Source organism: Brassica napus, chromosome A6 (genome assembly GCF_020379485.1).
Source record: "Brassica napus cultivar Da-Ae chromosome A6, Da-Ae, whole genome shotgun sequence".
Classification (NCBI taxonomy): Eukaryota; Viridiplantae; Streptophyta; class Magnoliopsida; order Brassicales; family Brassicaceae; genus Brassica; species Brassica napus.
Genome location: NC_063439.1, coordinates 19,401,257 through 19,420,307, shown reverse-complemented (window position 1 = coordinate 19,420,307; position 19,051 = coordinate 19,401,257). Strand labels below are relative to the sequence as shown.

At 35.8% G+C, this 19,051-nt stretch overlaps 7 protein-coding genes and 2 non-coding genes across 9 annotated transcripts; 3 read left to right on the top strand and 6 right to left on the bottom strand.

The window, feature by feature from the left end:
- Window positions 1-188: 188 nt before the first annotated feature.
- Window positions 189-2,077, bottom strand: LOC106348018. Its single transcript, XM_013787659.3, has 2 exons — window positions 1,535-2,077; window positions 189-627 (listed from the first exon to the last, which is right to left on the bottom strand). The coding sequence occupies exons 1-2, from the start codon at window positions 2,060-2,062 to the stop codon at window positions 391-393; spliced, it is 765 nt and encodes a 254-aa protein (XP_013643113.2). The 5' UTR covers window positions 2,063-2,077; the 3' UTR covers window positions 189-390.
- Window positions 2,078-3,101: 1,024 nt separating this feature from the next.
- On the top strand, window positions 3,102-5,273 carry LOC106348019 (flotillin-like protein 3). The gene is made up of 2 exons (XM_013787660.3): window positions 3,102-3,558; window positions 4,028-5,273. Exons 1-2 carry the CDS (start codon window positions 3,195-3,197, stop codon window positions 5,074-5,076), a joined length of 1,413 nt encoding a protein of 470 aa, XP_013643114.2. The 5' UTR covers window positions 3,102-3,194; the 3' UTR covers window positions 5,077-5,273.
- Window positions 5,274-6,504: 1,231 nt separating this feature from the next.
- Window positions 6,505-6,700, bottom strand: LOC125576023. Its single transcript, XR_007314559.1, has one exon. It is a non-coding gene; the product is annotated as a U2 spliceosomal RNA (small nuclear RNA).
- Window positions 6,701-7,258: 558 nt separating this feature from the next.
- Window positions 7,259-7,339, bottom strand: TRNAL-AAG. Its single transcript has one exon. It is a non-coding gene; the product is annotated as a tRNA-Leu (tRNA).
- A 234-nt stretch (window positions 7,340-7,573) lies between these two features.
- Window positions 7,574-9,382, bottom strand: LOC106375598. The gene is made up of 3 exons (XM_013815550.3): window positions 9,102-9,382; window positions 8,685-8,969; window positions 7,574-7,863 (listed from the first exon to the last, which is right to left on the bottom strand). Exons 1-3 carry the CDS (start codon window positions 9,117-9,119, stop codon window positions 7,816-7,818), a joined length of 351 nt encoding a protein of 116 aa, XP_013671004.2. The 5' UTR covers window positions 9,120-9,382; the 3' UTR covers window positions 7,574-7,815.
- Window positions 9,383-10,202: 820 nt separating this feature from the next.
- Window positions 10,203-12,244, top strand: LOC106375588 (probable 20S rRNA accumulation protein 4). Its single transcript, XM_013815539.3, has 5 exons — window positions 10,203-10,650; window positions 10,734-10,906; window positions 10,981-11,532; window positions 11,606-11,813; window positions 11,915-12,244. The coding sequence occupies exons 1-5, from the start codon at window positions 10,558-10,560 to the stop codon at window positions 12,017-12,019; spliced, it is 1,131 nt and encodes a 376-aa protein (XP_013670993.2). The 5' UTR covers window positions 10,203-10,557; the 3' UTR covers window positions 12,020-12,244.
- A 157-nt stretch (window positions 12,245-12,401) lies between these two features.
- LOC106375594 lies at window positions 12,402-13,506 on the top strand. Its single transcript, XM_013815544.3, has 2 exons — window positions 12,402-12,649; window positions 12,723-13,506. The coding sequence occupies exons 1-2, from the start codon at window positions 12,414-12,416 to the stop codon at window positions 12,925-12,927; spliced, it is 441 nt and encodes a 146-aa protein (XP_013670998.2). The 5' UTR covers window positions 12,402-12,413; the 3' UTR covers window positions 12,928-13,506.
- LOC106375595 (uncharacterized protein At5g64816) lies at window positions 12,931-13,450 on the bottom strand. Its single transcript, XM_013815545.3, has one exon. It carries the CDS (start codon window positions 13,448-13,450, stop codon window positions 13,061-13,063), a length of 390 nt encoding a protein of 129 aa, XP_013670999.2. The 3' UTR covers window positions 12,931-13,060.
- A 421-nt stretch (window positions 13,507-13,927) lies between the features above and the next one.
- On the bottom strand, window positions 13,928-16,491 carry LOC106348022 (small GTPase LIP1). The gene is made up of 7 exons (XM_013787663.3): window positions 16,086-16,491; window positions 15,458-15,549; window positions 15,231-15,372; window positions 14,842-15,146; window positions 14,690-14,743; window positions 14,471-14,607; window positions 13,928-14,400 (listed from the first exon to the last, which is right to left on the bottom strand). The coding sequence occupies exons 1-7, from the start codon at window positions 16,177-16,179 to the stop codon at window positions 14,199-14,201; spliced, it is 1,026 nt and encodes a 341-aa protein (XP_013643117.2). The 5' UTR covers window positions 16,180-16,491; the 3' UTR covers window positions 13,928-14,198.
- Between the last annotated feature and the right edge of the window lie 2,560 nt (window positions 16,492-19,051).

Here is a 19,051-nt window from a genome sequence, read left to right as displayed (position 1 = left end):
AGGTTTATTTTCAATTTTTAAATGACTGAAAACCAACCAACTTTATGGTGAGAATAGTTTGGATACATTTTCAGTTGTTAGTTTTTTTTGAAGTTAATTATCCAACACCTTACATTATAGCCAAACTTTCTAATAGCAATCGATTTATTTTGAACATAAATTGACATGCGGTCGGAAGATTTCAGATGTACCACCGATATAAACCGCATTTAAAATATTTAAACCACAGTTATTCACTGAGTTAACTCGTTCATGTTAACCCCAACAATATAACCTTTCCATATATGTACTTACATGTTTCTTCATTCTCTCCTAATCAACAAATGCTACGCATCAACAACTCGTATAAAAAACGTGTATGTTCTTCTTCTATATTCACAAGAACTTGGATCACCTCTGTTTCTTAGATTCAGGTCTCAGAGAATCATCAGTTTCTTGTGTACTCCGGTCAAGCCCAAAACACTTAAGGAATGCAGTTCCAGCAAGCTGAAACAAATTACAGGGATGATACAAACTACTACTACTAGTCGAATCTTCATCAGAAGAACTTTCTTCTTCCTCTGTTCTCGTGACTCTCCTTGTTTCAGCTGGTGCTATCTCTCCTTTGATGGCCTGAGAAGTTCCCATCTGTTATAACAAATGCACATGACTTCATTAACAAACGATGGATCTAAGAAATGGGTCTGTGATTAACCATAACCTAGAACACCACTCAACACAAATGCGTGTAAATACCACAGACGAGAAGAATTTGGATAAACCGTACTAACTAGAGAAGGTTCTTCTAACTCCTCTCTAGTCTCCAGATCAATATCCAAGTTAAATTTACAAGTTCTAGTTCCATAATTATCTAAGAATCTGAGACTAATGTGCCGGTTTTTTCCAAACATGTGGCAACCGGTAAACCAAACTTGTAAAGAAAACCTTTTCCTATTGAAACTGGTGTAAGCAAAGTAAAGAAGGGCAATAGAGGAAGTAAGTTGTTTACTTAAAAGACAACAAACAGAAGATTATCATTGCTTAAAGATAACATTAGACATCTCTTATGAAAACCTAAGCAAGACAAAGCTTTAAAGGCAAGATAAAAACAAAATCTTGAATCTTCAAGTATCAAAAAGTTCCAAACACACATAACAAACCTGAAAATTCTCAGTGTCAAAGATCTAAAGCCAATGACTCAGAGCAATTAAATCGCATAACAGATAACATAAACTAAACATATAAAGATCCAATAATTAGGAATCACACATGGTCTATGTTTAGATTACTTTCTTAAAATCTAATTTTAACTCGCTGGCATTACATTCTAATGTAGCTACTCTCTATACATAATCCTGGCTCTGCTATTTTCGTAAATTACAATCTAACCCCTAAAGATTCGTCAACACCCAGCTGAATCAACGATCAATGTCGATTTCAGATCATATAATCTCAACTGGAACACACATTACAAAAAAAACAGTAAGTCAACGATGAAGGCATCAGTGATTCTTCGTAGAAATCGAGATGTATGTAGAGAGAGTTAAGAGTTAACCTGATTAGACTGTACTACGGAGAACCCCAAGCCATGGTGGTGGCTGATCGGAATCGGATCTCCAGAGAGAAACCTCCGAGAGGCGGACGTAGAAGGAAGTGAATCAGCGGATGATGAGACACTGCTCTCTGAGGATAACAATCCGAAGACGCAGAGGAGGAGTAGGAGGAGGAAGAAGACGAACATTTGGATCCATACGAGCCACGAGAGGTTACTATAGCTCTCTACCATCAGCAACTCCTTGTATATATATATATAGAGAGAGAGGAAGAATATGAATTTGACGGAAGGAGAGATTCTGAATCCACGAGAGTCTCTCTTTTGATTGATTGATGAGAAGAAGAAGAAGAAGATGATCAACGGAAGACGACGAGATATTGGGTGGGTGGGTGGGTGGATAGATAAAGCGACGGAGCTGTGATCCTTCCTTTTTCCTGAAAATAACGGCCTGCTTTGGTTGGTAGTCCACGTGTACCACGTTGATTTGTTAAAATGTTGTAAAAAAAACACGCGATCGTTGTATATCATTTACGATTTTCCCGTGATTTTATGTAAGTTGTTAGTATGTTTAATTTTTAATTAGCGATTGCATTTGATTAGTTATGAGAAACTCGTCTTGTGTTTTTTCAGATATGGATTATGACTACTAGTCAGTTCCTGAATTCAATATTTATTCAATTCAACGACAGATTTAGCTAATAGTTATCCTTTATTTCTCTATTTTTAATTAAAAACTAGTAATACACAATCTGTGGGTATTGACTATTGAGAAGAAAAAAAAACTGAATGCCATATAGAATACAGCTTGTTCGGATATGTCATATAGGAGTATTCTTTGCGAATATTTAAAAGATGTTCCGGAGTTTCTTGGATGCTTCACCAATATATCAACCATAAACCATTATATATCTTTTATATATATCTTTCTATCTTTTTTTTATAAACATTCTTTCCATTCCAAAATATCTATGTTTTACAAGAATAAAAATATTTCAAAAAATACATTTTTTTTGGTTAAAATACTTTTTACATTTTTAATGCATTATTTAATGATAAAATGTAAACTTCAAAAAATTGTGTTTATTATATTATATTGGTCAAAATTTGTAAAATAGTTAATTAAAAAGTAATGCATTTGACAGTCAAAATTTAATATATATTATTCTAATCTTTTTTTGTCAACAATATATTATTTTTATATAAGTAAAAAAACTAAAACTTGGTTTCTTCGGAATCGATGGAATATTACTTTAATAAAAAAGTCAAAGCTAAACATTAAACACCATTGATATCTGTCAATAAATATACATGGATTATGGTATCATAATTAAGTTAAAATTCGTCTTTATCTTTTTATAAACATTAAATTGACACACTAGTTTATTAAGTAGACTTTGACCCCAAAAAACAAACAAACATATGATATAACACATGTAGATCACTAAATATTTGTAAACTTGGAGATAAAGAAAAGGAAATTAAAATTAATAATTTGTTTTTTTTTAAAACTGATTCTTGCAATATATAATTTGTTTGTTTCCAAGTATTATTTTCCATTTTTCCTAATTACGCGTATTAAGAACTCTTATATAAGTACGCGTCTTATGATACCTCTCTCTACACACATACACAAACAAAACCTAACAAGCTTCAAAGAAGAATGAGTTACAAAGTCGCAAGAGCATCGCAGTACCTCGCCATCACCGGTGGTGGGATCAAAGACATCAAACTCGCCAAGAAGTCGTGGGTCTTTCCATGGCAATCTTGCACCGTCTTCGACGTTTCTCCGGTCAACTACACCTTCGAGGTCCAAGCCATGAGTTCCGAGAAACTCCCTTTTGTCATCCCCGCCGTGTTCACCATCGGTCCACGCGTCGATGACCCTCACGCTCTCTTGTTGTACGCCATGCTTATGTCTCAGCACGACAAGCACTCTAACCACGTCAACGAGCTTGTTCAGGGTGTCATCGAAGGAGAGACTCGTGTCCTCGTCGCCTCAATGACCATGGAAGAGGTCTTCAAAGGTAAAATCACCAGATCCAAATCTTGAAACCCTAGATTTGTATCTTGCTTGCGTGGCAAGTCTTGAACATAGGCTAGTGAAATCCCCAATTTTTTTTTATTTTTCTACTCTCTCTGTTTTTTAATATTACATATTCTAGAAAAAAATTTGTTTTAAAAAAATCTATTTTTACATTTTCAAGATATGTTTTATTAACTAATTGCAAAATTCAAAAAACTTAATTCCACTTACTAAATTTTTATTGGTTTAAAATTATGGAACAAAGATAAACATAAAAAATTATGTAAATTTAATGTGTTTTATTAAAATGTGTGAAAATGGTAGAATATGTAACATTAAGAACCAGAGGGAGTATTATTTAATTTTTTTTGTTAAAGAATTTTAATTATATAAATTCTTACTAAATTGTTTATAATATTCTTTTCGCTGATTTGCCTCTTGAAGTTGATTATTGTGTTTTTTCTTTGTAGGAACAAAGGAGTTTAAGAAGGAAGTGTTTGAGAAGGTTCAACTTGAGTTAAACCAGTTTGGTCTTGTGATCTACAACGCTAACGTTAAGCAGCTCGTTGATGTGCCTGGACATGAGTACTTCTCTTACTTGGGTCAGAAGACTCAGATGGAAGCAGCTAACCAAGCCAAGATCGATGTCGCCGAGGCTAAGATGAAGGGAGAGGTCGGTGCTAAAGAACGTACCGGACTCACCATCCAGAACGCAGCCAAGATCGACGCTGAGTCGAAGATCATCGCAACTCAGAGGCTAGGAGAAGGGACAAAGGAGGATATCAAGGTGAAGACCGAGGTCCAAGTGTTTCAGAACGAGAAGGAGGCTCTCGTTGCTCAGGCTGATGCAGCACTCGCGATTCAGAAGGCTGCTTTGACCAAAAACTCTCGTGTGGCTGAGGTTGAAGCCGGCAAGGCTGTTGCCATGAGGGAAGCTGAGCTTCAGACACAGGTCGAGAAGATGAATGCGTTGACTCGGACGGAGAAGCTCAAAGCCGAGTTCCTCAGCAAAGCCACTGTCGAGTATGAGACCAAGGTGCAAGAAGCTAACTGGGAGCTGTACGACAAGCAGAAGAAGGCAGAAGCTGTTCTCTACGAGAAGCAGAAGCAAGCGGAGGCTACTAAAGCTGCAGCTGACGCTTCCTTCTATGCTAAACAGAGAGATGCGGATGGGCTTGTGGCCATGGCCACTGCTCAAGGGACTTACATCAAGACTCTCCTGGACGCGGTTGACAATGACTACTCGGCGATGAGGGACTTTTTGATGATCAACAATGGGGTTTATCAGGATATCGCCAAGACCAATGCTATGGCCATCAGGGACTTGCAGCCTAAGATCAGTGTGTGGAACCAAGGTGGTGGTGCTGGTGTTGATCAGGGGATGGGTAGTGGTGGTATGAAGGAAATTGCTGGACTCTACAAGATGTTGCCACCGGTTCTTGATACGGTTTATGAGCAGACCGGGATGCAGCCACCGGCTTGGATTGGTACACTACGTGGAGCTGAGTCCAGACAGTAACTTCAGGTTCAACAACATAACGGTTGAGAGTTTCAAGAGTGCTTTTTAACATTTATTTTAAGCTTTTGGGTGTGTGTTTTTTTAATGCTTTGTAGAGATGATAATCACAATTTCATCTTAGAATCGTGTCTATGACTAAGTCCTTCATCAAGTGTGTTTAGTTATTTCAATATATCTAGCATCAATTGTTTTTTATATTGAATATCGACCAGTGGGAGTAACTGCGAAGATGGTAGGTACAACTTGATTCAGAAAAAAAACTATAGTATTAAAAAGCTTGACTATGTTACACAACTACGGCAGACATGTTTTACTCTGAAAAATGATGATGGTACATATATAAAGGCTTTGACTATGCAATTTGTAATTTGGTCTCTGCAAATTGTAATAAATCATGATCCAGACCCTCAAGCATATTATACATTACATGATCACAGGTCACGATCAATTAGCTAAACTAAGTGACTAATTATTAAAGACCAACAAACAAAAACTGGAGGAGTTTTTATTTTTTAATGCTTTGAGAACATTAAAAGTCTAGCATTTGTATACACAATAGCATCTGCCAAATCTGACTTGGAAAGAGCTTTCGAAAAGGATATGAAATTTTCATTGACTTTTATGGGAAAAAATGGCTTTGTATCAGTGTTGTGTGATGATATTACCTTCCATCTTCTCTTTGATTATCCATCAAGACAATGGTCCAAAGCGTACAAACTTTATTGCGATGGCCCGATGATCACTTTTTTCAATTGCATCGAGGGACCACCCTTCGATTAGCTTTCCTCAGTCGGAACATTTCTAAAGAGTGGTCCTCCACTCCCTTAACTGCAATATCCTCTTTTTAGCAAAATAGCATTAATTATCGTAGTTGTCAATTCAAGAGCAGTGGATAAAATTTTCAAGACGATAGGTTCCACTGAATTTAAAAACATTATTAAACTAACCAATGTCGAAAAAATTGCACAGTATACTATAAACATTAGCCTAACAATAATTTTAACTTGGTAAGTACAAAAGTTACCAGTGGTTAAAATAGATTAATAACAATTTATTTTACTTACATGTTTAACACGTTGATAGTATATAATTGACCATTTTCAAATCGTACAATTTGATAAATACTTAAAATAGTAAAAACAATATAAAAAAAATCTAAATTTCAAGACTGAACATAATAGGACTAATAACCATAACAAGTCAATATATACAATGTGATGGGCTTTGAAGGATATAGGATCTGCTCTCGTCGTCCAACTTTTAGGGCTATCACTAAAGGCCCAATTACTCTTTTTCGAGTTACAAACATAGCCAACCCGTGACCAGTATTCCTTAGAACAAAACATGCCCTATTGCCCTAACAGGCATGTTATATACGCACCATTGATTTTCGGAGTAAACACAAAAAAAGATTGGACTATTTGATTGATGGGTTGAGCCAGGCCCGTGCACTAGTGCAACGCAAGGGCGACTCCCAAAAGGCCAGATAGCAAGCTATCTTGATGGGCCTTTTCCCTAAAAAAATATAGTTAATATCGTATGGGCCGATGACCCATATATCAGATATTAAACTGATAAGAACAGATACTACACTTGATCTTAGCCAAAAGGCCGAGAAAGGTATGAATTGAATGGGGGGACACGGCCTCTTATTTATACTTGCTAGAAGATCTAATTTTTTTCTAGCTAACCGATATGGGAGGAGAAAACGTAACACAAAACAACCGCCTACCGGTTATTCCGAAAATAACCTCTTTTTACTTAATTACTTCGTTTTTTTTTTCGACTCCCCCCCCCACCCCACCCCCACCCCCCACTGATCACAGAAGAAACTTCGAGTATGAGATGGGTTTTATAATTGGAGCTCAGTGAGAACTATATGCACAGAGTAGGAATCATAGTTGATGGGTTCTAACGAATGCAAACTCTGGGAATCTAAAAAGCATTATCTTATCTTGTTTCGTTCGTTCAGCCACACGATCTTCAAAGCAAGATTGTTATAGTCTGTATCCCTTCAAAAATCTGTGATAAGATCTTGTCCGTAATGCTTTGTATTTCACTTTGATGACTTTGGACCAGTAACAAAAGGAGAGGTATAGATCGACGGGTTATATAGCCTTATAGGTGGAATCAGTAGCAACTAATAAGATCTGTTTTAACAGAGCAATGGAAAAAAAGCAACTGTTGACAGTGGGATTTGAACCCACGCCCTTTCGGACCAGAACCTTAATCTGGCGCCTTAGACCAACTCGGCCATATCAACTTTGTTGATTCAATTTCAATGTTCAAATTTGATATTCGTTTTCATCAGGAATAGACGAGGACATGTACATCTTTCTTAGTGTGACTTCTCTATTTACACAATAACCTCCAGTAAGCTTAGTTAAGGTACTGAGTTTAAGACTTTACGAGGATGATTGTAAATTTGTAGTAAACGTATCTTATGTGTTTTGATTATCAGATACTTAGATAGTTAGATGGCAAACGCAATTGAAAGTACGTACAAAAGAATCTACTCTGCATTACACTTCAAATTAATACCAAAAACATAGTTAGACATTGGAAGATAACAGTAAACAGTAGACAAACTTGATTAATACTTCACTGCTTCCGTAGAAAAATATAAGTGTAATGGTGTCACTCTACCATTACTCATTTTAATTTCCGTCTTCATTATTATAAATAATCGAAACAGCTGAAGATTCATCTCCTCATCGTCTCTATTATGAAAAAAAACCATCAAGCTTTAACGCAGCAGTTGAAGCAGCTGAAGATTCCTCTCCTCGTCTGTGCAGTTCACGTGGTAGGTCACAAAAGGTTATAAGCCACACATTTTTCTTGTAAAGGATTATGCTTTACTTTGATTAAAAGAAACCATTACAAGAACTATATAGTTATCTCTTTGATGTGATTCTATAACCATACAAACCCCCTCAACCATACCCAATCATGATCCAGATCTAATATAAACTCAAAATCTAATATATGAAGTTTGGTGGGGGTGTTAATATCATGTGTATATATAAATAGCAGCTAGCAACTTAACTTAGACCAAACACTGAGGGACCACATTCACCCAATTGCTAGAAGAAGCCATATAATGCTTAAAAGTTAGATTCCATAAGCAACCAACCCAAGAAGGTAAGGCCCACATCAAATGAATACACACAGCTATAATCCAAAATACACAATCATCCAATTCACATAGACACGACTCAGTCAAAATCTCAAAAAAAAAGTCTGCAATTTTGAAAAAGGTAAAGTAGAACAAACAATGTGTGACCCAATATCTAACCATATAAAGTTACAAAGCTAGATTCCACAACCTAACTAAATTAAAAACACCTACCTAACGGTTTGAAGACACAATCAATCTTCTAGATCATATACACCCACATCAAGAAAAAAATGAATGTTAAGATGGGAAATTCAAGTGTATGTACGTAACTCAATGAATATAAACACACGATCACCTATATATATCAAACATTGTGTAACCAAATTACTACAAAGTTATATTCGATATCCTATATTAATGGCACAGAACTGATCCAGAACACAATCAATCATTCAGATATCAACAAAAAATTTGAAAAGTAATCTCTTACAGATGGAGAAAGTGGCTGGTGGTGAGAGAACTCAGTGTTGGTTCTGTTGTTGTCGCTGTGAACAGTCGTGAGTCTAGGCTTAGTATTATCAACTGAAGTAGGTTGGTTATGAAAAGGGTTAATGAGGTCTTCTTCGTTGCCAAGACTGGCTCGAGAAGGATCTCTCTTGTTCTGTTTCCTCATCTCTCTGATCTTTGTGAAATCCATTGAGTAGTCAGGAATGGTTCCTCCTTTCTGATCCCAGTCTCCAAACTGTGGTACTGATAGCCATGGCGAGTTCTTGTTCTGCTAACAAAAGAAAAAACCCCTTAAAATCGTTTGTTCTGATTCTCAAAAGTTTCATTAGTTTCGATATATAAAATTTCTTCTCTGGAGGAAAAACAGAAAAATAAGAAGAAGGGTTTGAGAGATTTAAACCTCCTTTAGATCATCCATACGACCAAAGCTGCAGTGAGAAGAGAGAGTCCTCCTGTATCTTGTTTTCTTGAAAATATGATATTAGGAGCAATGGAGATTGTACTGGAGAGAACATATATAAAGAAAGCTGCTGAGGAAGGTATGCAATATTTAATAGAGCAAAATTACAGCTAGATTGGGTGGTACGAATACAATGTTAACATGTATTCAAATATTTTATTTTACGTTCTTTTTATATTTTTCTATCAGAAAAAAAAAGATAAAGCATTTGTGAACAAATTACTAATAATGTCATTCACTGGGACATGCACACGCTTTATCCGCGTCAGCTGTTGCTTCTATCTTCTTTGAGCGTACCGCGGCGTGGTTTTGCTGGTCTAGCTATTGAATATGGATACGATTTTTGATTTCAGATCTAATCTGATTCTCGATTTTATAAAATTCTATTTTTTTCCTAGAGTATTAGTTAGCGAATTACACACACTCCAAACAAACAAAAAAAGAATTCCATAACATGTTGACAAGAAAGAAAAGCCATAACATATTTTAACATAAGCAGATGTGTTTTGTTATATAAAAATCAAACCTAGCCGACTATCCATAGTTACTGAATATGTACATATTAAAAAACAAAAGTCTAAAACTAGTTAATAAAAATAAGGACGACGACGACTTTTTACCAAAATAAGGACGACTTAGTTTGGTTAGATATATAATCATGGAGGCGATTAACATAACTTCATGTTTAATGTTGTCAGCCGGTACGTGATATATATTAATAAATTTAGAGATGGCGACTGTTTTTAATTTTATTGCATGATATTAATATATACAGATTGTAAACTTGGTGGAGTATTGAATATTGATACCCATAGAGCAGTTTACGTGCCCGGTGTTGTATTTTGAGTGACTACTGGCAGACCGTGACAAGTGTCTTTCGTTCCCAAGGATTTATATGAACCACACAGAGGTAATTTGTCAGTGTCAGCTTCAACCATCTCCTCTCCCACAATCACAACTTTTTACTTTTCCTTGTTGTCTTTTAATTATTGACTTTTAAAGAACACATGCATTGGATCTGCATTCCAAGAGACGAAACTGAAAAAAACGAAGAAGTCAGTATTCTTTTATTAATTACAGTCAACAAGCATGATATATCGTGGTAACTGGTAACTGGAATGTATATGGAGCAGGTTTAGAAATAAAGAAACGTTATCATCTCATAAATGGAGTGCTGCCTAGTAGTGGCATGAATCATAAAACCACCTGGTTCAATTGAAATCGTTCAATTCAATTTAAACCAATTGGTTCGATTTAAACCGGTTTTCTAATTACCCTAACTGGCTTTATTCTCTCCCACCTCTCGCTTCGTCGTCCTCACCGTTGTTGTTTCGAAACAGAGCTAACTTCACCGAGAATCTCTCTGTTCTACTTTGGTCGGAGAACTGTTATCATCATGGTCGGAGTTCTTCTGGGTTTGCCTGGACAGTGGGCAGAAGACGAGCTCGAGTCTTCTGATCACTACACAACTAAAATCGGAGGTCTTCCGGTAAAACTCCTTCTCTTCATCACTCCTTTCACATAAAAGTTCAAATCTTTCTTTCTGGGTACTGATCATAAGTTTGCTTCCAGGACTGGCCACCATTACCAGATGATATACTGAAACCAGAGCTACTAAACTGCTGTTCCTGTGGAAGTAAACTCTCCCTTGTAGCTCAGGTTTACTCCCCAATCTCAATTGAAGAAGAGCGTACTCTCTATATCTTCGGTTGCTTGATGCCTAAATGTGGAGCTTCTGAACAAAGGTTTTATCTTTTTTTATGATTATGTAAGAATGATCAAAGGTCTGAACTTTGTGTTTCATCTGGTTTTGCTTCAGCTGGAGAGCTTTAAGCGTTCAGAAAGCTATAAAGGAGAAAGAATCTATTGATTCAGAGGATCTTCCTGTTGCCTCACCTAAGGATACACCTTCCAAAACTCATTGGTTAGACGATGATGGTGATGATGATGATGATGATGAAGATTTTGATTTTGAGAGTTTAGCTAAAGCCATTGCGGAAGCTGCTACTACTGTTGCATCCAACTCCAAGAAACCAAAGAGCAAACCAAGTGGCAATGCTAGCTCAGGGACTAAAGCAAAGCCTTCACCTTTGAAGTCAGTGGATCGGGTTAAAGTGGATACTGGCGGGGTGCTTCCCTGCTTCTATATTTACACAAAGGAAGAGAAAGTCTCAACAAAAGATGTGGAACGTGTCTCCATGAGTTACTCTTCTATGTCCATTAAGGATAAAGAAACAAGCAAGAACGATGAGAGTGAAGTTGAAGAAGCTTGGGAGGATGAGAAGTATGAGTATGACAAAGCCTTGAATGCAGATAGGACTTACCTTAAGTTCAAAAAACGACTAGATGCGAACTCTGAGCAATGTTTCAGGTAATCGTTGCTCGGCTCGTATCTTTTACTGAATGGTTTTTGAGCTTTAGTCTGACTGTCTCTTCATGGTCAGGTACTCATATGGAGGTAAGCCATTGCTGGCTACGGAAGACCTGAAGTCTCCTGAGAACTGCAGGCATTGCGACTCTCCGATGGTCTTTGAGATGCAACTCATGTCTCCTTTGATATATTTTCTGCATGAGGGTGTTGTTGATGAAGGGCTGAAGCAATCGTTGGATAACTGGGATTGGATGACACTTATTGTCTATACTTGTTCCAAGGTACATATTATTCTTATGGGATCTTCTCATATATTCCAATGAGTTAACTAAAAGTCTTCAAGAACATAATATATTTTAAATCACCTGGGCTCTGTTTGTAGAGCTGTGCAACGGCTGTGAATGGGGATTGGGTTGTTGCTGAGGGGTGTATAGCGGTACAGTATGAGAAGCCGATGAATCTTGATCATGCTAGTTTCTTCAAATGAAGTGATTGGTTGAGAAGATGTGGTGAAGTGATTATAGCTAAGAATATGGATAAACATATGGTATGTGCCATGGAACTATCTTCTTCAAGGGTTTCAAGACAGGTTGTCTAGATGAGGGAAGCTGTTCAAAATTTTGTGTTTTTGTTTTGTTCGAACTTATACGAGACAGAAACGAATCTTTTTTCTATGTAATGTCTAATTAAATATTGGATTGGTTTCGATCAAGTTCTCTCTAAAGTCAATGCAAGTGTTACGCAAGAATCGTTCAAAGCACAAGTCTGATCTGCTTCTATTGATGCTAGAAACGTGGCGTCAACTTTCTCTCATCTCTCACTTTCCTTTTGGTCCCTTTCTTGATATCTCTGAAGCTTCTTAACGAATTAATATATAGGTCATGAATGAATCAAGAAGAATCAGATTTAATTTCTTCATCATCATCATCTTCTTGATCTCTAGGGGGATTTTGCCGGTATCTTCAGATGATGATGGTGTAGCCAAGAAAGAAGAGAATCCTTCACTTGTGAAGATTATATGTGGGATCTTTGGCAAGAAGTTTCCTCCTAGTTCTTGGGAATTGATTCAAGGTGCAATGCAGAAGATTCAAACGAAGCTTTACCCTCCAAATCTACAGTAAACACTATGATCTTGGCCTTTCTTCAAAATCCGTTTTACTAAACTTCTGTGTGTCGTTTTGTTGTGACAGTTTCAGAAGCAACAGCGCCAATAACAACAAGGACAAAGAAGGAGAAGACAAAGGAGAGAAAGTGAAAGAAGCGGCTACAAGGAGCCTTGAAGTAAGCAAAGAAGCAATTGAAGAATCAGCAAAACTAGCAGGAGGTGTCATAGGAGAAGCAGTTCACAAAACAGCTGAGAAAGTTACCAAACAAAACTCACATGATGAAATGTAAATGTAATCCACCAAAGATTTGCTCATAATGTTATTTAACTTACAAAAAAAATTCAGATTCAAAAGGAACCAATCATACCGTTCAGACTCAAACTTAAACAACACAAAAGAGAGATTCAAACTCTTAAAACATATCAAGAAGAGCGAGAAGAAGAAGAAGAAGAGAGCTTAAGACACTCACTCTGACACCTCCTAAGACAAATGTCATTCCAGTTAGCAACTTGGTGCTGGTTCACGCAGACGGTCCGAGCACAAGCATCAGAGCAAGCGTCAAGCTCAGATACACCGCAGACAGTAACACAAGTGTCGGGAATAGGATCTTTAGAGAAGGCTCCAACTTTCTTCAGCATTCTTTTGGAAGTGCAAACTCTTTCGCAGACAAAGATCTCGTCAGAGCTTTTCTCTCTTCCTCGAGCACTCTTGATCCTCTCTTCTTCGCCACGTCTCTTCTTTATCCTCAATGCTTGTCCTCCGATAAGCGCAGGGACTGCTGCTGCTAACAGAGGCCACCACACTTCCACCATTTTTCTTGTTAAAGACTTCAAATTTATATCACACTGCGCATTACAGGAATTAATCAAGAACACACAGTTAAAGAAAAGCTTGTCACTTTAAAGGAATATTGTAATCTGATACTAAATTAAAAAAATTCAATCAAATTCGAAATTGAGCAAAGGGTACTACAGAACTACGGAATAGGGTTTAGGGTTTTCAGCTGAATTTAGCAACCCAGAAGGTTCTGAGAGAAGAAATATTCAATGGAAAGTGTAATTCTTAGGGCACAAAGTCACATACCTTCGCTGTTTTATCTCGCAACTCTCGCTGGTGTTAGGAACAGCTTGTCGTGTCCAACTCTCTCTCTCTCTCTCTCTCAACTCTTATCTCTGTTAAAATGTACGAGTGAATATTCCTTCTTAATATTTACCAAAAGCTGAATTAAATCAAACATTTTCTTTTGTAAATAATATCAATTTTGGGTGATAATAAATCGAACAAATAGATTGTAAAGTCGAACTTATATTTATCAACAAATATTATTATAAATCATTCACAATTTTTCTCATTCTGTTTCAGTCAGACAGAATTTGCTACGAGAACAATCAAAAGAGGGAGGGTTTGGTTACACGCATATTCACTTTACCACTTGCATCCATCTCGAAAGAAAAGAAAAACCATTGGAACATTCAAAAAAAAGAATAATAGATACCATCAAATACCAAAAGCAACACATCTTCATTAAGTTTTCTTGTAACGATAAAGAGATGCATGGTTTCAAACGTTAATATCCATTCGCTTTGATCTACCACTGCCATTGTTACTTGTTTCACTCGATAGTGAGAATCTCGGGATAGCGTAGTTGTCAGGAGTAGAGACCGGCTGCTGTGGAAATAGTGTAGGAGGCGGAGTTAGGTTGCGTTGTGCGGGAAGTGGCGGTAACGTGTTGTTGTTGTACTTGTAAGGATCTCCATGAAAACTGCAACAATCAACTGTTAAGACCAAACCTAACTTTTAAAAGATCTTTTGCTTTTAGCGTTGTTTTATACCTTGTTCGCTTGTAGAATTGGTCATCATCGCTTGTGATCTCGTCATCTAACCGTTGGGATGATGAGGTTCGATGCGGCGAAATAGACCACGGTGAAGCTGCTGGTTGTTCATCTGAGAAATATCTTCTTCTTATCAACTGTTAAAAATTGTGTTATCGGTTTAGAGAAGGGTACTTTGGAGATGTAGCCATAAAGAAGAGTGTGTTTAATGACACTAACCATCCGGAAAAATTTGTTCAAAGCTTCCTTATCGTATCTGGTTTCTTTAGCGGCCTGTGCCAAAACCCACGCACCAGATCATATAAGTTAAAAGGCAAAACACTATGTACGGTAAAGAGAAACTAGTGTGATTCGTCTGCATGGTTACTTACCGCTATGAGACCGCTATTACCAGGAAAGCTTTCAAAGAGAGGAAGCTCTTCACTTGAGGAAAGCAAACCTTGCTTCTCGACCCAATGACGAGCTGCATCAACAAGGTTTCCACTGCTTCCTTTTGTTCCTTCTTTCGCAGCAATGTCTGCTTTGTTTCCAACAACAATGTACGGAACAGGAAGACCACCAGGACCTCCTGAGGGAAGAGGAGCTGAAAAGGTTCCAGTCGCTGCAACCTCAGACGCCCATTTCTGCAAGCTTGTTTTTGTTCTTCTTTGAGAGAGATCATGAACAAATATCACTCCTGCAATAGGTAAATTTCTCGCTTTATGACATTGTTTCAGACACAATAAGGATGAAAAATATGGATACATTAGTTAAGAAAGACCATTGATTTGCGAATAGAAGAGTGAGCGGCAATCTTTGTATCTCTCATGCCCTGAAACATCCCAGAGCTCAACAAAGAAATCTCTCTCTGCATCCCCTTGAATGCTACTCGAAGAACTAGCTGGACTCCCGTAAGTTATATGCTACACAATAGGAAAGTAGGAGAAAGAAAAATCAAAACTTCAGCTCCCTAAGCAAATATGAGAACATAAGATACCGTTAAGTTACCTTGACACCAACTGTGCATCCAATCGTTTGAGATGGACGATGAATAGAAGAACCTTTATTAATGAGGTGTACAAGTGATGTTTTCCCCACACCTAACCAAAAAAAAATTAAAAAAATTGAGATTCGAAAAGATTAAAATTAACTCAAATGATGCAAAGTATGGATATTTTCACACTTTTCAGCTCAAACATTGACATGAGCCATGAGCAAAAGCAAACACAGTAAGTAACACTCGCTAAGGAAAACAATGTTGAGTTAAGATAGCTCAACGACCACACAATCATTACCCCTAACCAGAATGATCTATCTACCTGAGCCACACACGATCAGGTCTAGCATGAGTGTCCATGTGTATATACCAATCTGAAAAAAAAAAACCATTCTAAACGACTAACTTGGTTTGGTTCCATATAATTTTAGAAACCTACATGAACGTAGAGCTTGTGATTTACCTGAATCACCAACGACCAAGACTCAACATGAACATGAGCCATGACTCATCATAAGCAAAATCAAACATAACAGAGTGTACGGAAAACAAAGGTGGCTTAAGATACTAACTAAACGACCACACAACCATTACTCCTAACCACAATGATCTATCAATCAACCTAGCTAGATCATTCACCTGAATCACCAACGACCAAGACTCGAACTTGGCCACATAATGGCGCTAAGATCTGCTCTTTGCTTTCCCTTTCACGTTCTCTCCAAAACTTCATTTTTCTTTTTGCTTATACACTAACACTCATAGCACACCAACACTAATCAATCTCGATTCAGATTCTTTTCACCTTCCTCGTGCGAGAAATCAACCCGACATCGATCGAGAGCAGCGGGATCTGCGATTACGACAAAGGGAATTCAAATTGTTAACACAGATCTCTCCACCGTAATCAATGAAGTAGGGTTCCTCCACGAATGAATCTGGATCGAGATCAGAGATTCCCTTCGAAATTACTAAAAGGTAGTGGGCGGAAGAACAATTGAAACGACTTCCTTTCCTGCGTTTAACTGTTTACCCAAAAAACCGGATCGTAAATCAAACTAAATCCTTTTATAAACCGGAGTCATTTCAACCGGGATAGTAATTTCCTTTGTGTAAACCGGAAAATCTACGGCTGAGTCGCATATGGGCTTTTCCACTAATACTTAGACCACCTCCATCCATTGGGACCCCTAATGGGTACTTAAAATTAAATTAGTGTATAATGTAGTGATTTGAAAGGTTAAGTACCTCTATTAATCTATTTAGTTTTTTCATCCTCCATTGGTAGAACCTCATTGGGGTACTTAAATTTTTTTTTCTTTTTTTTTTAAAGTTGAATGATTTGAAAGAAATTGATACATAATTTTTTTATTAAAAATGACATAAAAACATATTAAAAATACAAATACAAACCGTAAACGAGAAAAAACAGATTAGTTGAAATCTTGATTTGTTCCAAATTTTTGCCATATATGCTCAATCAAATCCGCTTTCAATCGTTGATGTATTGTTCTATCACGAACTTGATTCCGGATGCTCATCATATTGCCGAGATTTGAACGCATATATGTAAACCGGAAAAGCTACCGCTGAGTCGCATATGGGCTTTTCCACAAATACTTATGTTACTTTTGGGCTGAGTTTTTATAATAATTTTTGTTCATTAAATGGCTTTAAGATTATGCAACATTACAATTTTAACGATCGTAAAATGTTTACGTATGAGAAATACAAATATCGGTCTCTTAAATGTATCATTGTTGTTGAAGAGTTAATGTCTTACAGTTTATTTTAATTATTTTTAAGATTTCATATGCACAAAAGAAAATTAAGTTTTGTGATTGACACAAATCACCAAAACTAGATAAGCAACATCGATTGTATAATGACGAAAGAGGATTAGGTTTTCTGCTCTCGATTTGTTTACTATTGAATCTCCATAAGTGATCTCATTTTCTACCTCTTTAAAATTATGTTATGGTTCTCGTCTCTCGTTCATTGATATGAATTTAGCTTTTTTAAAAACTTTTTCAATGAATTTGGTGAATTACATAAGTGTCAATTTAAAAATATAAACATTTATAAAAATTAGTTTCACTCTAAATACATATCTAAATATCAATATTTTAAAGAAAATCAACAGCAAACTCTATTAAGAGGCTAATGTTCAAATCTAATATATCAAGTTATAAAATATAAGTGCAGACTCGATAAATAGATGTTTGTCTAGTATATATTCACCAGTACAGTCTAAAAATCATCTAATTCTAGAACAAAAAAAAATTCCTTATTTTATTAGCCTTTCTTTTGAGGTTTAGTTACTTAAGAGTATATAGATTAAAAAATATATATAATAGTTTACCATTCTATTTTATGTAAACTATGTATAAACTAAGAACTATTTGATTTATTAAATGATAAACCTGAAAATTATAATAAATAGTTCAAATCTCTCATTCTTACAATTATAATAGTTATATAGGATATTAAGGAGAAACAAATATTAGACGAATGATCAAATCTCTCATTCTTCGAACAAACTCAAAAGAAGGTGACTGGAATCTTGTCAAGATATTTCATTAAAAGCTTTTTAAGAAACAAAATCAAGACTAAATTATTTAATCTGAATGAAATAATATATATAGTGCTTCCAACATTAAAAATCACTTCGATTTGAAGAAGTGTGTTTTTTTGGGATTGTCAGGATCACTTCGAATTAAAGTTTATCTCTAAACCTATGAATAGTTTAATCTTTTAAAAATTAGTTAAGTTAAAAGTATATTTTAAATACAAAAAACGCAAACAATGAATAATTTATTTATTTTTTTCTCAAAATTTGAATATCGTAACCTGATCCAAAATATCCTAACATAAAATACCTGAACCTGATCCGAAGTGTAAAAATACCCAAACGGTTTCTATACCTTTATACCGAAATATACGAAAATTCTAAATACCGGATACAAACCCAAACTCTCACCCCTACGATATATGATCATTTGTATTTTGCTTGAACAAAAAAAATTAAACCATTGATCGCAAAATTTTCAGTATGAGAATTTTACCACTTTTAGTAATTTATAGTTGTTTAAAAAAATCAAAATATAACATATAAGAAAAAATCTATATATTTTTAATCATATTTATCAAATATGTATTATTCATAATTATTAATTATTATATATATGTTAATCATATTATGTAATTCTGTAGTTTTTATTTAAGGAAAAAAAAATTATTTTGTACACTACTAATTAATTTATCGTTTTAATAAAAAAACATAGTATATGTTTATATGCACCAATTATTTTCTAAGAATTCTAAGAATCATCTTCGTGATGACACATATCTACAAAAACATGTTGTAATCCTCTAGGATTAATATATAGGGTAGGGGTGTCAAAATAAGCTAACTCGCTCAACTCAGCTCAGCTCATTTATTGTATAAGCTTCAATATGTAAACTCGAACTCAGATCATCTAGATTATGAGTTAAATGAGCTAACTCGCGATCAAATATAAAAATAAAAATTAGAAAATAAATTAGAAGATGAAATATTTTCATAGTATAATTTAAAGTTAATCCAAAACATTAATATTAAATAC